The 20,697-nt window shown below is 41.6% G+C and overlaps 1 protein-coding gene across 2 annotated transcripts in view; it reads left to right on the top strand.

The window, feature by feature from the left end:
• Nucleotides 1-20,697, top strand: part of BRSK2 (BR serine/threonine kinase 2) — a 602,546-nt gene that overhangs the window by 567,848 nt on the left and 14,001 nt on the right. For both annotated transcript variants that reach the window (XM_084828558.1, XM_084828549.1), the window contains exons 18-21: nt 5,046-5,169; nt 8,308-8,488; nt 10,275-10,364; nt 18,924-18,971. In XM_084828558.1, the coding sequence (XP_084684684.1) occupies nt 5,046-5,169; nt 8,308-8,488; nt 10,275-10,364; nt 18,924-18,971 (443 nt within the window). The remainder of the gene's footprint in view (nt 1-5,045; nt 5,170-8,307; nt 8,489-10,274; nt 10,365-18,923; nt 18,972-20,697) is intronic.

Genomic DNA, 20,697 nt, shown 5'->3' with positions numbered 1-20,697 from the left:
TCTCGCAGTGACTTCTCATACTTTGCATTCTGTATTCCAGTAAAATTGGTTGTGATATATTCTTGGTGCACATATATTGGTACAGGGATATATGTTCTCCAGTTATTGCACACTAGGTGAAAAGAGTAACTCAGGCTTCAGTCCTTTGCAGTTAGGCTGTTGAACTCCCACTGACATCAGTGGAATTGAACAACCAAAATGAATACAGGATTGCAGGCACAGAAAACAATTCATTGAGATTCTACTGCCTTTGGACCACAAGCCAGTAGAAACATGATGGAACTGGGGGTTGCCTAACTTTTATTATCTCAAAGTTTCTATTTGCTATTATCCTCCAAAAAATCTGACATTTACCCAAAAAAAATTGCTAGAAGATGGAGCAGTGCTGATTTGCAACAGGGCCTCAATTCAGCAGAGTCCTAAATCATAGGACTTGTTGAGTTGGGCAGTGTGTATGTGTCCACTAGGGTTCTAACTTAGACTTGAGCCCATAGGGGCCTAAAGAAACCCCTTGTAGAAGCTAGAGACTCTAATAGACAATGATATTGTGTAAGCCCTTCTGGAAGTATGTTTAATTAGCACTCAACAGAGAGACAATTCCCTTTAATTTCATGGGATCATTTAAAATAAAATTTAGGTGATGGCTGTCGTTGTCTACAACATCACAGAGGATTTGTACCTATTCAAGCACATCTTAATTGGTTTCTACCAATCTTTTAAAGAACCTTTCATAAAGGGATGGGGTGTCAGTTGCTTCTGCTGTTTATCAAGATGGTTTTTCTACCACTTCTTACCTTTTGGAAATATGTTGAAAGTTCTTCCTCTGAATCCTAAGGCTGTCTTGTCCCTAGTTTGCATTTTCCTTTTTATTTCTTATGTTTTCACTCTTCCCTTTAAAATTATTCTCATTATCGTGTTTACATGTGAGTTACATGGAGATATCACTATGACTTAAAAATCATGTTAAAACACACATAAAATATCATGTATTAAAACAGAGTAAAGTTCAATCCAATGTTTTTAAAAAACAACAACCATCTGCCAGCTCAATTCTGACCTCGCCCCATCCTACCAAAAAAGGCCAAACATTGCTTTTTGAACAGTGCTTCCCAAAAATGCCTTAACTGTAACTTTTGAGTGTTTCCAAGGGGAGAGAGTTCTATCACTGTAGAATACAACCATTGAGAATGTCACTCTGTGCAGCCTTAATATTTGAATCTAGTCCACAGATGGTATTATTAAGACAATGTGCTCAGTCAGTCCTGGGAGTCATGATGAGGCAGAGGGGAGGAGGTGGCCTCTAAGGCATATTATGCTAAAATGATTTGGGGTATTATAGGTCAAAATTAGCATCTTGAATTGTGTCCAAATGGCAACTGGAGATATGTCCTAGCCCTTTTATCATGGACCATCTGAAACTTGCAACTGAGCTTTAAAAACATTCTAAGGTTACATTCACTTGAAGTAATCATGGCATGAATTAAAGTCATAAATTCTAGACTAAATCATAGGTAGATCAAATATCATAGCCATTTCATTAGATGGAACTGGTGGAAAGTACCTCTGTCCCATTCCTGGTTTTTCAGTTGGGGGGGGGGGGCATCCAGCCAAACCAAAGTTAATCAGAAGAGAGAGGCCAGAATGTTGTCAGGCAGACAAGCTATGCTACCACATCAAAGGTTCATCAAGATTCAAGGGACTCTGGCCCAGTTCTGATCAGCCTCGAAGGTTGTCCAGGTAATTACTATGGTTGAAAGCTGGAGCTGGACAAAGAATTGTTGTGTCAGTGGATTCCTGGCAGCAACTGAGGGGTTTTGTAGTCAGTCTGCCTGCCCTACCCTTCTGAGCCTGCTAGTAGGGCCCTGATCCTGACCATATTTAGGATAATGATTCATCCTCCAAAGTAGGACTCTGAGACAGGACACCTTGTGTTGCCAAGTATGTATTGTGCATTCCACTCCAGACCTGGCCTTGGGCTCGTTGCTATTTGGGGTTTGCTTTGTCTGCTTTGGGGTTTCAGGGTTGATCACATAGAGTCTGGAGTGGGGTGAGTCCAATTGGAGTCCATCAGGTTCCTCAAATTCTCTAGGTTCCCAGGGTGGGACATCTTCTTGGACTGTGGTCTAGGGGTTCCCCTTGGGGCATTGACTCCTCTGGTCCTAATACACACTGGAGCCTATGATGGGGTCTTCCTTTGAAGAGGAGGTCTTGTCCAATTCTGGGTCTAGACACAGGCTGTTTCAGACAGTTTGTGGCTACGCCCACTGCATGAAATTTGAGTTCCAGTAATGAATCCAGGAGGACCCCAAGGCTTCAAAACTAAGTGACCAGGGTGCTAAATCCCATCAAAATTCAACCCCCACCACACACACACACACACACACACACACACACAGTGCTTCACTTGTCAAACATCATTATTACAACCTTAAACTGGCTCACCAGCTTCTACAATCAATCCAACCAGGGCCAGATACTGGATAAGAATTAAGACTGCAGGATGTGGGTTGGATGGTTTCAGAAAATAATTATATTTTGCAGGTCTACAAAGTCATACAGAGAGCAGTTGTACAGTCAGTAGGAATATTGCCCAAAGAGTTCTGTAATTAGTTTGATGCCATGAGTGTTTGGGGGCAGACCAACACAGCGGGGACCCTGGTGGATATAAATCTCCATCCTCTTCCTCCTCCATTGTTAAACTAGAATCCAAAAAGCCTATTCAACAGAAAAGATGGGGCAGATCTACTTAATTCACACACACACACTATAAAATGGTGCCACTTTCTATGCCTCCTTGCCCTGCGCAGCCAATACAGCTACAACAGAAGAATTAGCAAGAATGTATTATGTGTATCATCAGAAGAACTCTGTATTGCAAAGAGTGACAGGCTCCAGATTATCACTGAAAGATTAAGCAGGCTCCTTTAACTTTTAATCCTGATGATCATTCATGAGATACAGATGTATCAACTTTCATCCCTTCCACAGAAGTTGGATTTTTCTTCTTGAAACTTCTGTGTTTGGGTGTGATTGAAATCTTTCATTACAGGACAGCACAGTTCCTGCCCTTATGATTATATGAATTGTTTCAGTGGATATGGTATATCCTTCATGGTTCAAAAAATAATAGAAAATTCCCAATTTTAATTTAACAAAATGGACTTCAAGGTTTTTAAGTCAATCTCCTAATTTTTAAGAGCTTATTAGAGAAGCAAGGGCTCTAGTTTAGTATTCTGTTCTGGTGCTATGGTTTGCTTAGCTGGCAGCACTTTAGAAAGAAAATAATGCACCATTTAATTTAAAATACCTTTACTTAGCACACTGGCTAGGGAGTAGGCCCCATTGAACTTAGTGGGGCTTACATCTGAGTAAACGTGTTTACGTTTGCACCATTAATCTCGAATACCCAAGGTTGTACACAGTCATCTGTTTTGGGGAGGAGCAGTGACAATTTTTCCGATAGCACAGTGTTCTCCATAGTGCAGCAGCACTTAAGACTGTACAAGCAGTATGAAAGAGTGGGGGAGCCTTGCTGGGTCGGAAAGTCTGCCTGCCCCCCTTTAATATAAAAACTACAGGAGAAAAAGAATCTTCACTTACTGAAACATGTAACTTGTAATGTATGAAAGGTGGCATGAGCAGCAGTATGCATCTGATATGTGATCCAAGTACCTGCAGTGAAAAAATCACTCAATCCTTTGTTTTGAGGGGTTATGTTTGTATTGGGAAAAAGAATGCACGAAGTGGCCCTAAAGCTGATACAAAAGGGATTGGGTGGATTAGATGGATAACTATACATAAATATCTTGTTGTTCAATCGTTAAGTCGTGTCCGACTCTTCGTGACCCCATGGACCATAGCACACCAGGCCTTCCTGTCCTCCGCTCTCTCCCGGAGTGTGCTCAAGTTCATATTCATTGCATCGGTGATGCTATCTAGCCATCTCATCCTCTGCCGTCCCCTTCTCCTTTTGCCTTCAATCTTTCCCAGCATCAGGGTCTTTTCCAGGGAGTTTTCTCTTCGCATTAGGTGGCCAAAATATTTGAGCTTCAGCTTCAGTATCTGTCCTTCCAATGAGCAGTCAGGGTTGATAAATATCTAATCAGCTTTTAATATGCAAGGTCTGGATGCCTTGTTTTGAGGCTTACAGTGTCACTAGAAAGACACAAGCAAATCAGTATGTAATGTCTTTTCATGATTTACCCCAGGGTTCTTAATAACCTAACTTAAATGAGTGGCTCTGTCTTTTTAGCATTCCCGATGCTAATCTTTGGCTTGTGGACATTTATAGCCTTCTGAATATTTCAAAGAGTTGTGCTTTCTCAACCCACTTTAATGGAGGGACAGGGAGAGATTTACCAAATTGTGACTGTACTTTACTTTAGTACATGGCTTTACTAGTCATGCCGGCTGACAGAAGTAGTTGCTCTCTTTTTTAATGTCAACTTTCCTTTAAAAAAAACCCTCCTCATTTTCCTTTTGTCTGTGAACTGGGTGATACGACTGTTGATTAAATAACCTCAAGACTAGATCTTTGTAATGAGCTGTCCATGAGGGCTGTCAAATGAACATTGTGCAAGCTGGGATTTTTAGGATGCCAGAGGGCAAATTACATGCCTGTGTGGAGAACCTACAGACAACCAGAATGTGCATGGGCTGTATGTGTGTGTGTGTGTGCATATAAATGATACACACAAAGGGACCTACCAATGTCCCCTTATTCTGCTCCCTGCTATATCTTGTTAAGCTGTTTCACAGCTGTATCCATTACTGCCTTTGCTCTTCTAGATTTACTTGAGCAGTAGCCAGCCTTATGTTTCTGATCATACATTCTGTTGTAGTAAGGCCACATGAATTACTAATGTGTTATCTGTCTCTGAGCAAATACAAGTCTCTTGACACAATGAATTATATCAAAACACAGTGTAGCTAGGTCTTAGTTAGCTGCGTACAATGATTCTTTGTTGGTTGCCTAATGCCTCTTTTAATCTTCTCTTTGCTTTCTGTTTTTCTTTCTCTTCTCCTCCCTACCCTTGCTTGGTCAGGCTTGCCAAAAAATCCTGGTTTGGTAACTTTATCAACCTAGAGAAAGAAGAACAGATCTTCGTGGTTATTAAGGACAAACCCCTGAGTTCTATCAAGGCTGACATTGTTCATGCATTCCTCTCAGTAAGTACATACATTCATAAGCAAACATACATAGATTAGTGAAACTTGCTAGGCTATAGCCTCTCAGCCTCTACTTACAGAGACATTTGGTTTGCTTCCATACTAGTGCTCTTTAGTGAGGCAATGCCTTTCCAGAATCAGCCAGAAATTAAATTAAAACTGTGGTTCCATGTGGCACTTAATAAAGCATTATATTCCCTTTACACATCCAGCAATACCCTACAGGCAAGATACCACTACCTTTTACTCTGAAATGAGTCCCATTCAGCAAAGGTCCTCTTTTTCTCTGCAACTGCCCCTTTTGTAGTTTCCTCCTTGCCCTTTTATTTTAAAGCAGCTTCTGTCCTTTTAATTAATATATTCCTGTTCACTGGTGTAGCCACAGCATTTCTTAATTGGTTTGTTCTCATTCCCTGGAGGAGGAGGGTTCATCATTGTTTTTTTCTTTGCAGCCAGAACAATTGTTTGTTAATTCCCACCCAGTTGATTTTTTATGATCCTAATCATACAGTTGTGATAATATTAATTATAATTTACTCTGGCTGTAACGAGGAAAGCAGTAATTCTCACCATCCTCCCAAGGAACAGGAACTAATTGAAAGCTAGTTCAGGAATGCCATGCCCATTTAAGTGAACAGGAAACAACCAATTAAAGGGCCAGGAGCTGTGAAGCAGAAACCACTCTAAAACAAAGGGTCAAGGAGGGCAATTAAAGAGACAATAGCCCTGGTAAACCTTAGTAGCACATTGCCAGTCCATACCGGACAGTGCAGTCTGAAAGGCATTTTAACTAAAGAGAGATGGGAGGGCAACATGAGTGTTGTGTAGTGGTTAGTGTGTTAGATTAGGACATGGGAAACCTAGGTTCAAATTCCCACTCCAATCACAAAGCTCAAAAGGTGACCTTGGGCCAGGGGAAGAACTGTGAATGTTGTCTTGAGCTCCTTTGGAGAAAGGTGTGATATGTGTAATAAATAATAAACATATTAGCAATGCTATCATCTAGATTCTCTAAAATCTGAGTGAACAGATAATGACTTGGATCCAGACTTTGCGCCTGCCGGTAGAAGCATCAACTGAGCAGTGTTCCATACTAACCCTGTAGTTTTAGTATGGAACAGACACTGGGCTGGATCCTGACTTAGGTTTCTGCAAACAGAAGAGCTCCTTCCTTCCACAGAAGGTTTTTGATCCAGCAGAGGAACTTGCCAGCACAAAGGGGTCAGGCAACTTTTGCTGATTCCCCCTTCCCCCTGTCAGCTCCTTGTGCCCTCTTAAAATCTGCTCTGGAGGGTTGGGTAACTTTGACTCCTTGGGTAGTATCCAGTGTTAGTCCTATTAACAATGTTAATAGACCCATCGAAATTAATAGGACTTAAGTTAGACTAACCCTTTGTTCTTAGATGGCACCATCTGTCCCCCATCCTTTCTTCATTACTGAAGCAAATTTTTCTTTTCTTTTTTATGTATTCATTCCTCACCCAAATCTGTTAGACTCAAAGCTAGCTTTTCTAGAGGAACTTCCCTAAGAAATAAGATTAAAGAAAGATTATCTTCTTAGGCATATTTTCCAGGTTCTCCAGAGCATAGTTTATAAATCCAGCCATACTCTAAGCAAAATTGCACATAAAATCACTGTGGCTGTAATAGTGGGGTAATGTCTTTAGCCTCCCAACAAGTAGCTTATTTGTTCTCCTTTTCTGGGTGCCAAAAGGCAAGTCCCACCTCAAGTTAATTGGTTCTTAGTGAACCAATTAACTTTGGGGGTTAATTTTTAGCAGAAGGGTAATTGAGAAATGTGAAATAGAAATAAATATAAAAACAAAAATATATTTCATTTCATTTTTCAGTTCTTTACAGTGCAATCTTACACATGTCTACTCAGAAGAAAGTCTTACTCAGTTCAATGGAACTTACTCCCTGGAAGTGTGTTTAGGATTGCAGCCTGTATTAATTATCGGGAGCTAGTGTGGCAGGGTGATTAACAGCATGAGCTCCAAGCCTCAGCTCCCCTCATCTGTAATATCGGGGTAGTAATACTGACCTAGTTACAAGATTGTTATAAGGTTTATGGAGATTATATACTGTATGTGAAGTGCTTTCTGCACTGCATTAATGTTCAGAATTAATAATTTTTAAATGTTTATTCTGTTGTCCTTTCTAAATAATCTAGGTGCTTCCAGATGAGACTTTTATTGCACCATTCACTAAAAAAAAGGGGGGGGGTGGAGGGAAGCCCACATGACAATGTCTTCCACTCCTAACCCTCCCATGTTTTCCCACCGCTGCTTCCACCTTTCTCCTTACCACAGAAAATCCATTAGGAGAAAAAAGACGGAATAACTGCAAAATGCCTTCTGATTGGTAGCAGCCTTCCATCCGGAAGCACCCTCAGTCAAAGCATGCTCTAAATGCATTTAAGCATTTGCGCAATAATCCCATAAACCCTTTTTCAGTGCCAGTAGCTAGGGATGCTGGAGAAATCCTCAATGGATTGGACGACAATGGATTCCTAAGAATCCGATCTGTGGAATCTGCAATGGATTGGCTCTCCCTGCTGGTGCGCAGCTTGCGGATTTCGGCCTTACTTTTTCTCTGAAAATGGCAAGATATGCAATTTGTGTATCTTGAGCAAATTACAGCTGTAATTTGTGTAAATTATGCAAATTACAGTCATAATTTACCCAAGATACTCAAATTGCAGCTACAATTCGTGTATCTTGCCATTTTTAAAGAAAAAAATTAAGTCAAAATCTGCAAGCCGAGCTGGGGGCTCTGGGGAAATCCATCAAGCCCCAAGAGGGCTGGATTTCCCCAGGACGGATATTCCCTGGGCCAGATATAGGCAGATTTGTACATCCCTATCAGTAGCTCAATATCCCACCCACACATAATAAACAAGGGAGATAAACATGGTGTGTAGGGATGGCTATGCCAAACACATTCTAAGAGAAAGGCTCCCCAAATGGCAGGCACTGGGGGCGGGGTAGACTAGTGACTGTTCACCATTAAAATAAAAAGAAGACTAGATAAATGAGATTCAACTGAAATTCATTATCAGTTACTGCGGATTTGATTGGAAAACATCACAGTGGTACCCTTTGTTTATTTTTCTTAATATCATTTTCTTTGACCTAGATTCCCAGTCTCAGTCATAGTGTCATCTCACAGACAAGCTTCCGTGCAGAGTACAAGTCCACAGGAGGCCCTGCTGTCTTTCAGAAGCCAGTGAAGTTCCAAGTGGACATAACATACACAGAAGGTGGGGAGGCCCAGAAAGAGAATGGGATCTACTCAGTCACTTTCACGCTTTTATCAGGTAACTGCCACAGAGTTGCTGTCTGCATTCAGGAGGATGACAAAGTAGCAAGGACGGTCCCAAATATAAATTTCTTAAACAGATAGTAGTATTTCCATGTATGCAAAAATGTTCAAATGGTGCATAGATGTGTGAACATTGCACATCACGCTTATTTTGCTTTGTTTTTTGGCTTTGCGCACATGTATTAGAAAGCTATAGTTGGCTTCTGTTTCCCAGTATGTGTATTGGACATGGTGTGAATACATGTTTATTTACATAGCTTGCATGTGTGTTTTTCTACATACGAGCATTAGTCATATAGGAATTTGTTCCTGTTTGAGGCATTTCCAAAAAGAACCATTTTAACAGACAAATGTATGTTCAAAAATGGGAAGTGAGCTTTCAGAATTGGTGTTCTGTATTAGGTTTAGGTGTTGAGTGCTTAAAATAAGATGATATACATGTAGGTGTTTAGTTATCTGCAGAATGGTTCTGCACAAGTTGCGACCCATCAGGCTGAACATAGCCACTACTAGCCACTAGCCATATGTAGCAGCCCAAAAGGGACTCAGTAAATCTTTTTTCTTTTCTTTCTTTTTTGCCTGCCTCGGACAGCAAAAATAGGAGACTGTCAAGCACCTGGCAGGCCTTATTACATGACTGGCAATGCTCAAAGTGGGATGGGATACCATTGTACTTTGTTTCAGACAGACCTATAATTATTCCACTTCTTTTTAAGTGGACATAATTGAGTCTGGCCTAAAAATCTCACTTTTTTCCCTCCCACTTTGAAACCATCTACTTCCTTCAAAATTATCCCTCTTCCTTTTTTTTTCTTTGACTTTGGGCACTGAAGCATGTTCTGCTTTATGGGTTATAAGTCATGCTGACTTGTTTCTCTATGGACCAAGATTGTTATTTAGGTTACAGATAGTCCTCCCTTGCTTAGAGGATTTGGGTTACACAAAATCCCAGAGACTAAGCAATGTTTTTTAAGAAAAGTAAGCAACAGTGTTTGAGCTGGACAGGCTGGGAGAAATCGGTACAAATGGTGTAGGAGCCAGCTGGGCATACCGAGTGAGATTTCTAGATGTGGGAAGGAAAGCTGAGGATCTAGCAAGTTTAGAAGGAAGTATAGCTTTATGAAGCTATATGACAACTGTGATAGTCATCATCTACTGCTAATAATATTTAACTTTTATAGTGTATCAATGAGGTCCTAGTTGCATACTGTACAGAACATAAAAGTGACCCCATTCCTTTCCAGAGGATTTGCCATTTTCATTAGCTAGGCAAGAAAGGAGAAAGCTCAAGGACTTCTAAGAAGTTATAGGGGTGGAGGAAGAGAGAATCAGTCATGGAAGAGCAGGTAAGATGAGCCTCCAGAAGCTGATTCTGGAGAAGCTTTGTTATGTGGGTCTTGAGAAAAGGAAAAAGGAAAATGAAGGAAATAAGCTGAACAGACAGATGGATGCTGTTCTAAGCATAGGGAGCAGCATGGAAGGAAAGCCAGAAATGGGAGTGAAAGAAGGAGATCAAATGAACTGACAACAAGTATGCTTATGTGGCAGCATAATGAGAGCAATAAGGGTGCAGGAATACAAGAGAGAAGACAGAGGAGGGTATTTGAAAGATATTCAAAACTAAGGACTAGAAGCTTGAAGGTGAGGTCTAATACTAAGTGGAAAAATTGAGGAAAAGGTCCTTCCTTCCTTCCTTCCTTCCTTCCTTCCTTCCTTCCTTCTGCATTACACAATAGTCTTCAGCTCTGCCTTATCTCACAGTCTGATGTGTCTTTTCACAGGTCCAAGCCGTCGCTTTAAGAGGGTAGTAGAAACCATTCAGGCACAATTGTTAAGCACACATGACCAGCCTTCAGTGCAGCAGTTATCAGGTAAGTAGCTTCCAGAGCTCAGTGCTTTGCTTCAAGCAAGGACATGAATTGGAAGCAACTCTCAGCATAGCCCCTCACATTGCACTTAAAAAGTAGTTTCATTCAAACTGAACAGTAAGACTCCTCTGCACAACCCTCCCCTGCCATTTGCTCCACTCTCACCTGCCTTGCACCAATTCCCATTTCCTAAATGCATCCCCCACCCCACCCCACCCCGGCCCTGCCCTGCCCTGCCCTGCCCTGCCCTGCCCTGCCCTGCCCTGCCCTGCCCCAAGAGCCATCTGTCCCCCTTCCACAGGAAGTGTCATCAGCAGTGTATGCTGTTCCAAAATCTGCCCAGTACATGTACATGCTTTAAAATGTATCTGAGCAAGGAGCCCTCTACAATTTGTTTTAAAAAGAAAAACCATAATTTAATTTAGCTCCTGGGGGAAGGACTTTTATTAGAAGATGGGAATAGCTGAAAAATTATATCAGGACTAATTTTTGGAAGTAACTGTCTCTGAAGAAGCCATATGCCATTTCATCTGCTCTCTGTATTGAAGTTAAAGTTGTTGAGCAATGACAAAAAAAAGCTGGCCTGTTTCAGATTTATCGAAGTACTTTCATATTACCCTTTAGTTCCTTTCATCAGTAGGGTGAAGCATTCTCTAAACTTTTTACTGGCAAAATATTGTTATAGCAATTCCCTCACAGCCTTCTACAAGCTCTGTGCTTCAATGCTCCATCTTGTAAAGGTCACTTGGAGAAGTAGATTTTGCTACTTCCAAGCAAAAACAAAACAAAACTGCAGAAAACTTTTCTCAGTGGGAAGTGTATGAGAAAAATAAAATACAACACGATGTAAATAGATTGAAAGTATAATTTTGTCATCCACCTAGAATGAAGATGTTTTATTAAAAATGTTTTCATTCTCATTCCTCTGCTCAATGTTTCTCTAAGGGATTTCTCTCTAGACCAGTGAGAATTCACCTTGCCTTTAAAGTCGTCTCTAAGGTGGCAAGCATGTGAGAAATTTACTGTACAAATGAGGGAGAATGAGCAGCCATTCAAAGCTGAGAACAAGGACAGGAAAATACTTGCCAGATTTCCAAGACTGATCAAGATGGACTGAGTTTGGAATGTTTGTCTGGCCTCTAAATTCAGTCAGCCAGACTGCTGTCAGATTTTGCATCTGCATGTGTCTGGTTATGCTAGGAAGGAAGAGGCACCTCATCAATAACAGGAGGGAGAATCAGTGAGGATTCCAAGAACTCAGCACTGCGAGATGACTGCTTATAGATTCACCATGCAGTGGCTGCAGCCAGGTGGGAAGCCAGTCACCTGTCATGATGGTCCACACTGTGAAGTTGGCCTGACTGTGCTTTCTTAGCTATTTCAAGAGTGCAATAAGTTCATCTTAAATTTGTGGTTAGTCATTACAGAAGACAAGCTTCTCATGTGTATCCAACTTTCTCACAGTGAGATAGTAATCAACCACCATGCAGTGTGAATCCAGACTAAAACAAACCTGTGACTGGATGTAATACTTGAAAAACAACATTTATTTCATATGTGGCTATGACTTTAAAATTATGTAGAAGGCCAGGCTGAGGTTGAGGAGAAAACATGGAAGCAAATATGACACCAAAGGGAGGTGGCTTCAAGGAGTACAACTTGCCAGCTATTTTTAAATGGATCAGGAATAATCGGGAGTTGATACCAGGATCAGTGTCAGATGAGCTTTGTGTGAGCATGAGAAGGAATGCCATTAACATTCCAACACAAACCCACCTTCTTCTTCCCTGGCAAGATGATTCAGCTTGCCATAATATATTTTCAGCCTGGTTGGCTCCAAATCAAGCCATATTCTATGAGCTGCTTACTTCAAAAGCAGCCTCCATCGAAATCGACGTTAATTTAATGTGAAACTCACAGATTAAAGTGCAGAGCATTTGTACTGATTCTGGTCTCTGGGAGGTTCAGACAGCTTACCCGCTAACAAAGTAGTGTCCCGTCTTTCAGGTCAGGTGCCATTACAGGTGAGTGACTGGAGGCCTCTGTGTGAACAAGTTTATGTACTGCAAGAGGAGAGGGGTGATGCAATGCATTGCAACAACTGTGCCCTAAAGCTGGGTGACCTATCTGTGAACTTGTCTCCAGCTCCATCACCGCCAGCAAGGACTTGTGACCTCATGGAGGTGATGCTTGCTGCCTCCCCTGACCCTACTTGGTCTGCTGAGCTATGGGCCAGCTCACTAAACTGGCTTGCCTGGGTTTCAGAACAGGACTGTTTTCTCTTGTCTCTCATGCTTTGCAAGCTCACAGCAATACTGAGAGAGACTGAGTCTTTCCTCGTGTGTGTGTGTGTGCGCACGCGCGCGCATCTCATTTCAGTGGTGTGTTCCTGTGCCACACCTACGCATCCCAGATAGTATCTTCCATTCCCATCCTCATTTCTGCTTCTTGAGACTCACTCTGCTTATTACTTTTGATCTAAAGCAAACTGGAACAAACTCAAATGCACAGGTAAATGACGTTCTAGAAGTTAAATGTGTTACTAAAATGGCATTCAGCAGCAAGGCATTTCAACACTGGTCTCCCTGTGTCACAGGAATTTTATACTTTGACATAACAACTAGTCAGGCAATCTTAGCCACCCAAATCCCTTCATACTCACCAGAGTTCTGGTAGAATTATGATCTTCAGAGTGAAATCAGAGAATGCCATCTCCATAGATACGCATTCTCTGCTTAGTAAACCTTGGATGCATGGAGCAGCCTATCTTTGGATGAAAGAGGAATCTTGTCTGCGTAGGTAGAGGAAATGGCTACAGTTTTGTCTATGTCTCAGTCCAGTACATTCTCTTGAGGCATTGTTCCACATAAAGCATCTATATCAATTAGTAAAAAGTAATGTTTGCAAGAACAAATAGTGGTTATATCCATTGATGCCAGTTCTGTTATCATAACTGATTCCTTTCCTCTAATAGTCTCCTCCTCTGAGAAGGAATTAGCTGTCTATGTGTCCCTTTCAGTAAATGGCAATATTAAATAATATATCATTCCATCTTGGCAGTGAACTTCCTGCTTTTTCCCTGCCCTGTTTTATGTCTGTGGTGGTTTCCAAACTTTTCAGCCACACTTGCAAGTTCCAGCTTCCAACAATAGGATTGCCAGGTTGCAACCCAGAGAATCTGACGTTACCTGTAACGGTAACAATGCAGTGGGAGGTGGTGCATCTGTCACATTTCCTCGCTTTCCTTCTGGCTACTTCCTTTTCCACCTACTGTGGGGCTATATTAAAGCCTGATTTGTTACAGCAGGAGGGTGAAGAGGGAAAGCAAACGAACTGGGGGGGAAATGGGCAGCAGGTTCAGCAGCTAAACATCCTCCTGTTGCATTGTTAACATTAAGGGAAAGTCAGCAGCTCTGGATTGCTACTTGCTGAACTTGCTTTCAGGATTGGTTAAGCATCTGTAAGTCACACTGACATATTTAGAAGATGTCAATATGGTTCATTCATGCCATGTTTCTCTATTTATGGAAACTTAAACGCTTACTATTCTCATGACCTGTTTTATGCATTCTGTGAGATAAGGGGGAAACCTATATAATAGGTAGTGCTTTATCCATTTGTAAGATCTTCACAACTTGGTAACATAGAAGCTTTAATAAAATCATCGGTTATTTACTGACTGCAATAAACAGGACTGCAGTTTCCAGCACCTGCACTGGTGAAATAAAAGTACCATCAGTTGAGAAAGTGAACATAAAGAATGTTTAAACAAAGACTGTGGATATAATTGCCCCTGAACAGGCTTCTGAGAAAGACCTAAAAGTAAGAATTTAATCCATGCCTGGAAATGTCCAGATCAGAAATTGAGAAATTCTTGAAAGAACCTTGGATCTAAGCAGTCTCTAGAAAATGCTGAGTATGGTAATCTTTCCTTAAAATTAAAAAATGTGGTCTAGTCAAGAGTAATTAGGAACTCCTAGTAAGCACTTAATATTAAATTTATATGAGAATTCCACAAAAGTACTCTCCTAAGACGACAAAGCAGGATGAAACTTTAGGAGGGTTTTGGTTTCTGCTCAAAATGGCTTGTTGTTTTCTGAGCTGGGAGAGTTGGTTTCTGACCCTCCCCATGTTCCAATTTTTGGTGCCGTCGTCAAAGGTCAACATGGGAGGCATAGTATAAAATGGTAACTTTTACCACAAACATATACACACAGGGGATGCTTCCAGGCAGAGGGCTCCTATCACTATCATTGGGAAGGCATTGTGCATATACTAGATTCTCAAAAGTATTTCTCTTTTTATTCTATTTTTCATTTGTCAGCACAGGAAGCAACTCAGATACCCATGTTTCATGGCAAAGCAAGGTGTTTACTTTCTAGGATTGCAACTTCATGTAAATGAAGTAGGGGTCTATCAATAATTATGATATTATGATAACTTGGCATGAAGTTAATGAGGTTAGTTAGAGAACATTAGTTATTGGGTAGATTAGAAATGTACTAAATAAATCTATATTAATGTCAGTGAAAAAGGGCCTCCCTATCTCCCCTTTGGTGTTACTCCTGAAATGTATTCATACACTTCAGCAGGAGACCACAGTTTCAGTCTATGTGAAATAGGCACATGATTCCTCTAACTTAGCTTTATGGAGGAGTGGAGCATCATCCTGGGCAAAATTAGAGGATCCAAACAGGTGAACATTGAGAGGTTAAAGCAGAGCATGTGTACCCATGATAGTGTGGGTAGTAGGGACAGCAAGGCAAGAGCCAATGCTGTCAATATTTTACAGCCATAGAATGGCTGTTCAACATCCATGATGTTGTACGTACTGTGTCATTTCATGCCATAAGTAGAGCCTTACATTTTTTAATATTTATCTACATTAGAAAAAAATGCCTCTCTGATATTTATCTACAGGGAGAGAGCTGAGCTAGAACTTTCCTACTGATGTTATAGTTTTCTGCCTGCAGTGAGTTTTCACAGGAGGAGGAGCATTCAAAAATGATTTGTCATACCTGTAGTCTGAAGTGGTGCAGTATATTATACCGCCTCAGTATTCCACACTCCATGGAAATCTTCACCACCAAACTGCATGCAGAACCCAGATTTTGCATATTGTTGCCTGGGAATGTTTCAAAGGCTACATAAGAAGAGCCCTGCTGAATCAGACCAAAGGCCCATGTAGTCCAGCATCCTGATTTCCACAGTAGCTTACCAAATACCTATGGGAAACCCACAAGCAGGACAGGAGGGCAACAACTTCCTGCTGTTGTTCCCTGGCAGCTGGTATTCAGTGTCATATTGCCTCTGAACCTGGAGGTAGCCTATAGCCATCATGACTAGTAGCCATCAGTAGCCTTGTCCTCCATTAATTTGTTTATGTTCTATGGATATAAAATAGCATGCATGCATGATTATGATTATATATACGTAAGATTAGCTGTCCTGCCTTAGTCTGATTCTAAACACCCTGCTGCCTCCTCCCTCACACTCAGTTATCTCTGACCCTGCTCTGACCTACAGTCACACTAGTCCTACTGCTCTTTTCCAAGATCCCTTTCTCCTATATCGTTTTATGCAAACATTTCCTTTTGCTTCGCTCTTCAGCCCTAACAGTTAAACAAGCCAACCCTTTAAGAGAACGTCTGTATTCAACCATCTCTGCTAGCATGCTTCTAATTCATGAAGTGGAGGTACTGGAATGTATCTGAACCTTAACTAAATCACCAGCCCAGAAGCTACCAAGTTCAAAAATTGGGGATTAGTATTATTGTTAGCATTATTATTTTGGAATATTAGGATACACAGTTACTCTTATCTGTCCTGAGCTCTTATTGATGGATGTGCTTTTGCTACTGTCTGGGATTCGGGCATTTCTACAATGCAGAGAAATGCACATACTGGTTTGAATCCAGATTTAGACGTGTGCAACAATAGCGGGTTGGATCCAGATTTAGGTGCATGCAGCAGGGCTGACGGAAGCAGATGCCCCTGCTCCCTCTACCCCATGGCATCCCCTCCAGCACCACACACACACACACACACACACACACACGGTTGAGAAAACCTGCTGAAAAAGAGTAGGCTGTGATGCAGGGAGAAGGGAGATGCTTGAAAATTGGTTGTAGGCACCTTCCATGAACTGAGCTTTGCCTCCACCTGATTTTCAGGGATCTCCCCTTCTCTCTGCACCACAGCCTACCACATTCAGTAGAATCCCCCAGCCTTCTGTGCAACCTTTTGTCAGGGGCTGGAGGGATTGTCATGGGGAGGAGGGGGCAGAGAAGTTTGCTTCAATCAGCCCTGTTGCATGCACCCAATTTCCCCACAGGGCTTGCCATTTTGCATTTTGAAAATTCAAGCTGTGGCAGGGGAGTGGGTTGCTCCACAGATTGTTGTTACATGCAAACCAGGTAAGGGTGCATTGTTGGGGCTGTTAACAAGCCACCTAGAACCCATGGCATATTTTAGGGCTGTGGATGGCTTGTTAACCACCTTGGCAACACACCCATGCCGGGTTTGCACATAACAAGAAGCTGCGGTGCATCCCCCACCACGGCTTGCATTTTCAAAATGGCAGCCAGTGTCACAACAAGAAGCCTGCAGGGAAATTCACCCATGGTAGCTTCTCATTATGTGCAAACCATCTCCCCCTCTCCAAATGGCTTTTCTCTTTTAAAATAAAATACAAAGGCACTGGAAATTTGTTACAAGCATTTGTATGTAACATATAGTTTGGTCCGGAGATACTATATTTTCAGGTACTGACAAAAAGTTTAATGATTGCTAAATGGGCTGAATTGTGTCACTTCACAATGAATTTCTGTGCTTTCTCTTGCAAACTCAAGAGAGATCCACTCACACTTCTCTCCCCACCCCCTCCGCATGATTAAACATAACATAAGTTAGCTCTTTGAACTTACGTTGGGATGGCAAGTTACCAGAGTTAAGTTCCAGAAGAACTGCTATGTTAATCTGTAATAGCAAGACTCAAAAATGCTTTAGCTAATTGGAGAATTAACTATAACAGTCTAAGAACCTTTCCAGATCCAAGGAGCTTGCGGAGCCATCACTGCGGTACTCCTGTGACATCATCCCAGAAACCAGGACCATCCCAGCCATAGAGGCAAACTAGGCAATCATCTGAAGTGCCAAAATTTCATGGGTCCCTGTGTTATTATTGAAATGTCTTCAAGAGAGAACCGCCTGCACTTTTGGAGGAGACATACACAGTCCAGCCTAGGAGCAGGAATGAATCCCTTGCATTCTAGGAAATATAATCAAGGGTCTTCAGCTCTGATATTCAGAATGAATATCATTCATTCACTCATTTATTATGGGGAATCCAGACTGTTACCAAATCATTGCATTCTGGGATTGTCTGTGCTGTCCTCCTGTCTTCTTTAAGACCTGGTTGTAACCATTCTTCTGACTTTATGTGCCAGCAGAGTGCCAGCCTCTCCCGCGTGGACTGGCAAAGTGCTGCTGAGGCTTCTCCCCACTACTGGTCCTTTCCTAGTGGCAGCAGACTCCCTTGGGTGGCACTAGTGCTTCCTTTGTGGGTTGAATCATTGCTCATAAGCTCCCAAACTGCACAGTGAAGTTGCTGTCAGCATGTAGTCATGTCCCAGGAAGCTTAACCATCACCAGCCATTTTGTTGGTGGGTGGTCCCCCTGACATAACTGTGGCCAGCATTACTTTAATTCTAGTAATAGGAAGGACTTTGTGAGGGAAGTTCTTCTGGATTTTTTAAAAAAATGTATTTGTATTTCTTTCCTTCTTGTTTGTTGTCTTGAACTTTTAGGAAAGGTAAAATATACATGTCTTAAATAATAAAATAAGCTGTTTGGAGATGCCTAAAATATAATTGCATTTATAGTCCCAGAGGTAGTGAGAGAAGGCAGCTTGGTACCTTGCTTACATTTTAGTGGTATGATGTTGAGATCATCATACTGGATTCATGCATTTTAGCTAGCTCAATAGTCCTTTTCAGGTATCTCTATGTGTTAATAGATGCAAAATATTCCATTCCTTTTCATGTATCTATGTTTTACAGTGAATGCCAACATTTACATGTGAATGGAGACAGACCCAGTTGTGTTTTGTGAATGTCTGAAAATATATATAATCCCATCATCTTTCAGATATACCTGAAATACTGACAATCACATTTAGGTGGCTATCTGCATTCACCTGTATATCTCTCATTTCTTTGGCATTCACGAAATTTGTCTGAGATAGCCAGACAGTGTAACTAACAGGTGAATGTCACTAGTCACCAAATTTTGGACATTCATTGTTGCATGTTACATATACAACAACAATGGGGAGGTGAAATGCAGTGGAGAAAATGTTTGCTCTGTGTTACATAGCTGATTTCAAGACTTTTCTACCACAAGCTGGGGAAGAAAGACCAGAATCTTGTGTGGAAACGCCATACCTATATATACTTTCTGCTCCAGGAGATAATTTTGCTACATTACTGCCTTATGCACATAGCTTTGGAAACCATTTTTTTATATTTTTCCCTCCCTCCTCTTTTCACTCTTATGATCTAGACACCACTAACTGTATGGAGTTGATGACTGGGAGACTTTCAAAATGTGGTAAGAACTTCCCTTCCACCTTCTCTTCTCCCCAGCCCTCACTGAACAGCATAATGACCCAACTACTCCTTCCCCTGTGGACACCTCCCATCTTCTGAACACTCTTTTATAACCACTAGCTTACCTCTTGCTTGTCTTTTGAACACACAGCTTACCCAGTTTTTCTTCCACCATTCACACGTGCACGAACCTGCCACGTTTCAAGCTGCACAACATGTGTACGTGGTTGCACAGTCTCGCAACTTCCTGTTCTCACACTAATACCTTGCCCTTAATGTCTGCTGATGCATTTATGCTTTTAAGCCTTTACTCTGATTTCATATCCAAATCACCCTTTCTCTGCTCTGCAGCTCTATACCACTTCCTTGCTGCTGTGCTACTGCCTGGCTCCCCCCACTTCATGTTGACAAGAGGACAACAAAGTTCTGCCCTAATTCCCCCAGTCTTGCCCCAGTCTGTCTATGGAAATCCCTCCTTTGCTCCCACTACAAAATAAATCTCTTGCCTAAAGGGTTGCATCCTTCACTGCTGTAAGTAAGCTTAACTCCAGCCCAGCTCAGTGTTTTGCTTTTGGTGGGAGCAGATTGGGAGGCCTGTAAATAATATAGAGTAAACAAGTTTCCTTTGACCATCTCAACCAACTTGGTTTGAGATTACACAATTAACCCCTGTCCCCCCTCCTCCTCCATCACCAAAGACTTCTCCTTTCTTTTCCTGGCTCTATCCCAAAGCAGAATATGGAAACTCAGAATTGGGACTGAAAGTTTGGCTCAGAGATAAGACGGTGCACCCAGCAGCACTTCAGAGAGCTTGTTCTCTTTAGTGGCTAAGAATTTTGCCACTTCACAGTACCGGAGCTACAGAAGTATTAATGCTCTTCTACCCTACTATGGCTGAACCGAAGAGCCTTATCTGTGATGTCACTAAAGCTGTTTGGAACTTATGTCAGATTTCCACAGGTGCAAAAGAGTAGAATTTGACCCATGCAGATGGCTGCTTTTCATTAATGTCACAGAACTCAATGGAAATCTTCCCATTCATTTATCTGAGGGAGATTACTTTGATTTGTTATCTCAGCTCCCAAAATGTGTTGCCCCCGGTCTTCTGGAGAGTCATCTAAATCCTAGGCAGAACTTTAGCCTTTTCATAAAAACATCAAACAGCAAATCTCCCCTCTCCCATAAGCCCTAGGTACTAGCAGAAAGACCATGCAGAAATACTAAAATACACCATTTTCACACAAGTTAATTAAACTTCACAGAAAATAAGCCATTTGCTGCTCTGTCTGCAATCGTATGTCTTGTTATTTGAAGCCTGCCAATGTTACCTTCATCAGTATTACTAGAGGCCAGTGAATTGAGACAGAATTTGATAAACAATAGAAATGGTGATCTATTAGCACATCTGACAATGGCCTAAGAAACATCCAGATGTCATAGAAGCATCTCATCATAGTGCTGCAGGCTTCTTTTGTGTTGTTTGAAAGTATTTGCTCCTTGATCAACATAGAAAGGCTTCTCAATCAACCCTGGCATTTTATCATACAAAAAATTCCCCAAGAAGTATCAGAGGACTGGTCCCTCTTCATAAAGGAGCCACACAGATTCTTTCAGAGTCAAAGAAATAGGCCAAAGCACCACCTACCTCCATGGCCACAAATGTTCCAGCTGCTATATTTCTGCACATCACTGTTAGGCTGCTGTTAAAGGCACAGGAACAAGACTGG

Source organism: Heloderma suspectum, chromosome 1 (assembly GCF_057233095.1).
Source record: "Heloderma suspectum isolate Gila_16-S chromosome 1, 16-S_ref, whole genome shotgun sequence".
Classification (NCBI taxonomy): Eukaryota; Metazoa; Chordata; class Lepidosauria; order Squamata; family Helodermatidae; genus Heloderma; species Heloderma suspectum.
Note: the sequence above shows the minus strand (reverse complement) of the source record. Positions and strands in the feature narration are given on the sequence as shown.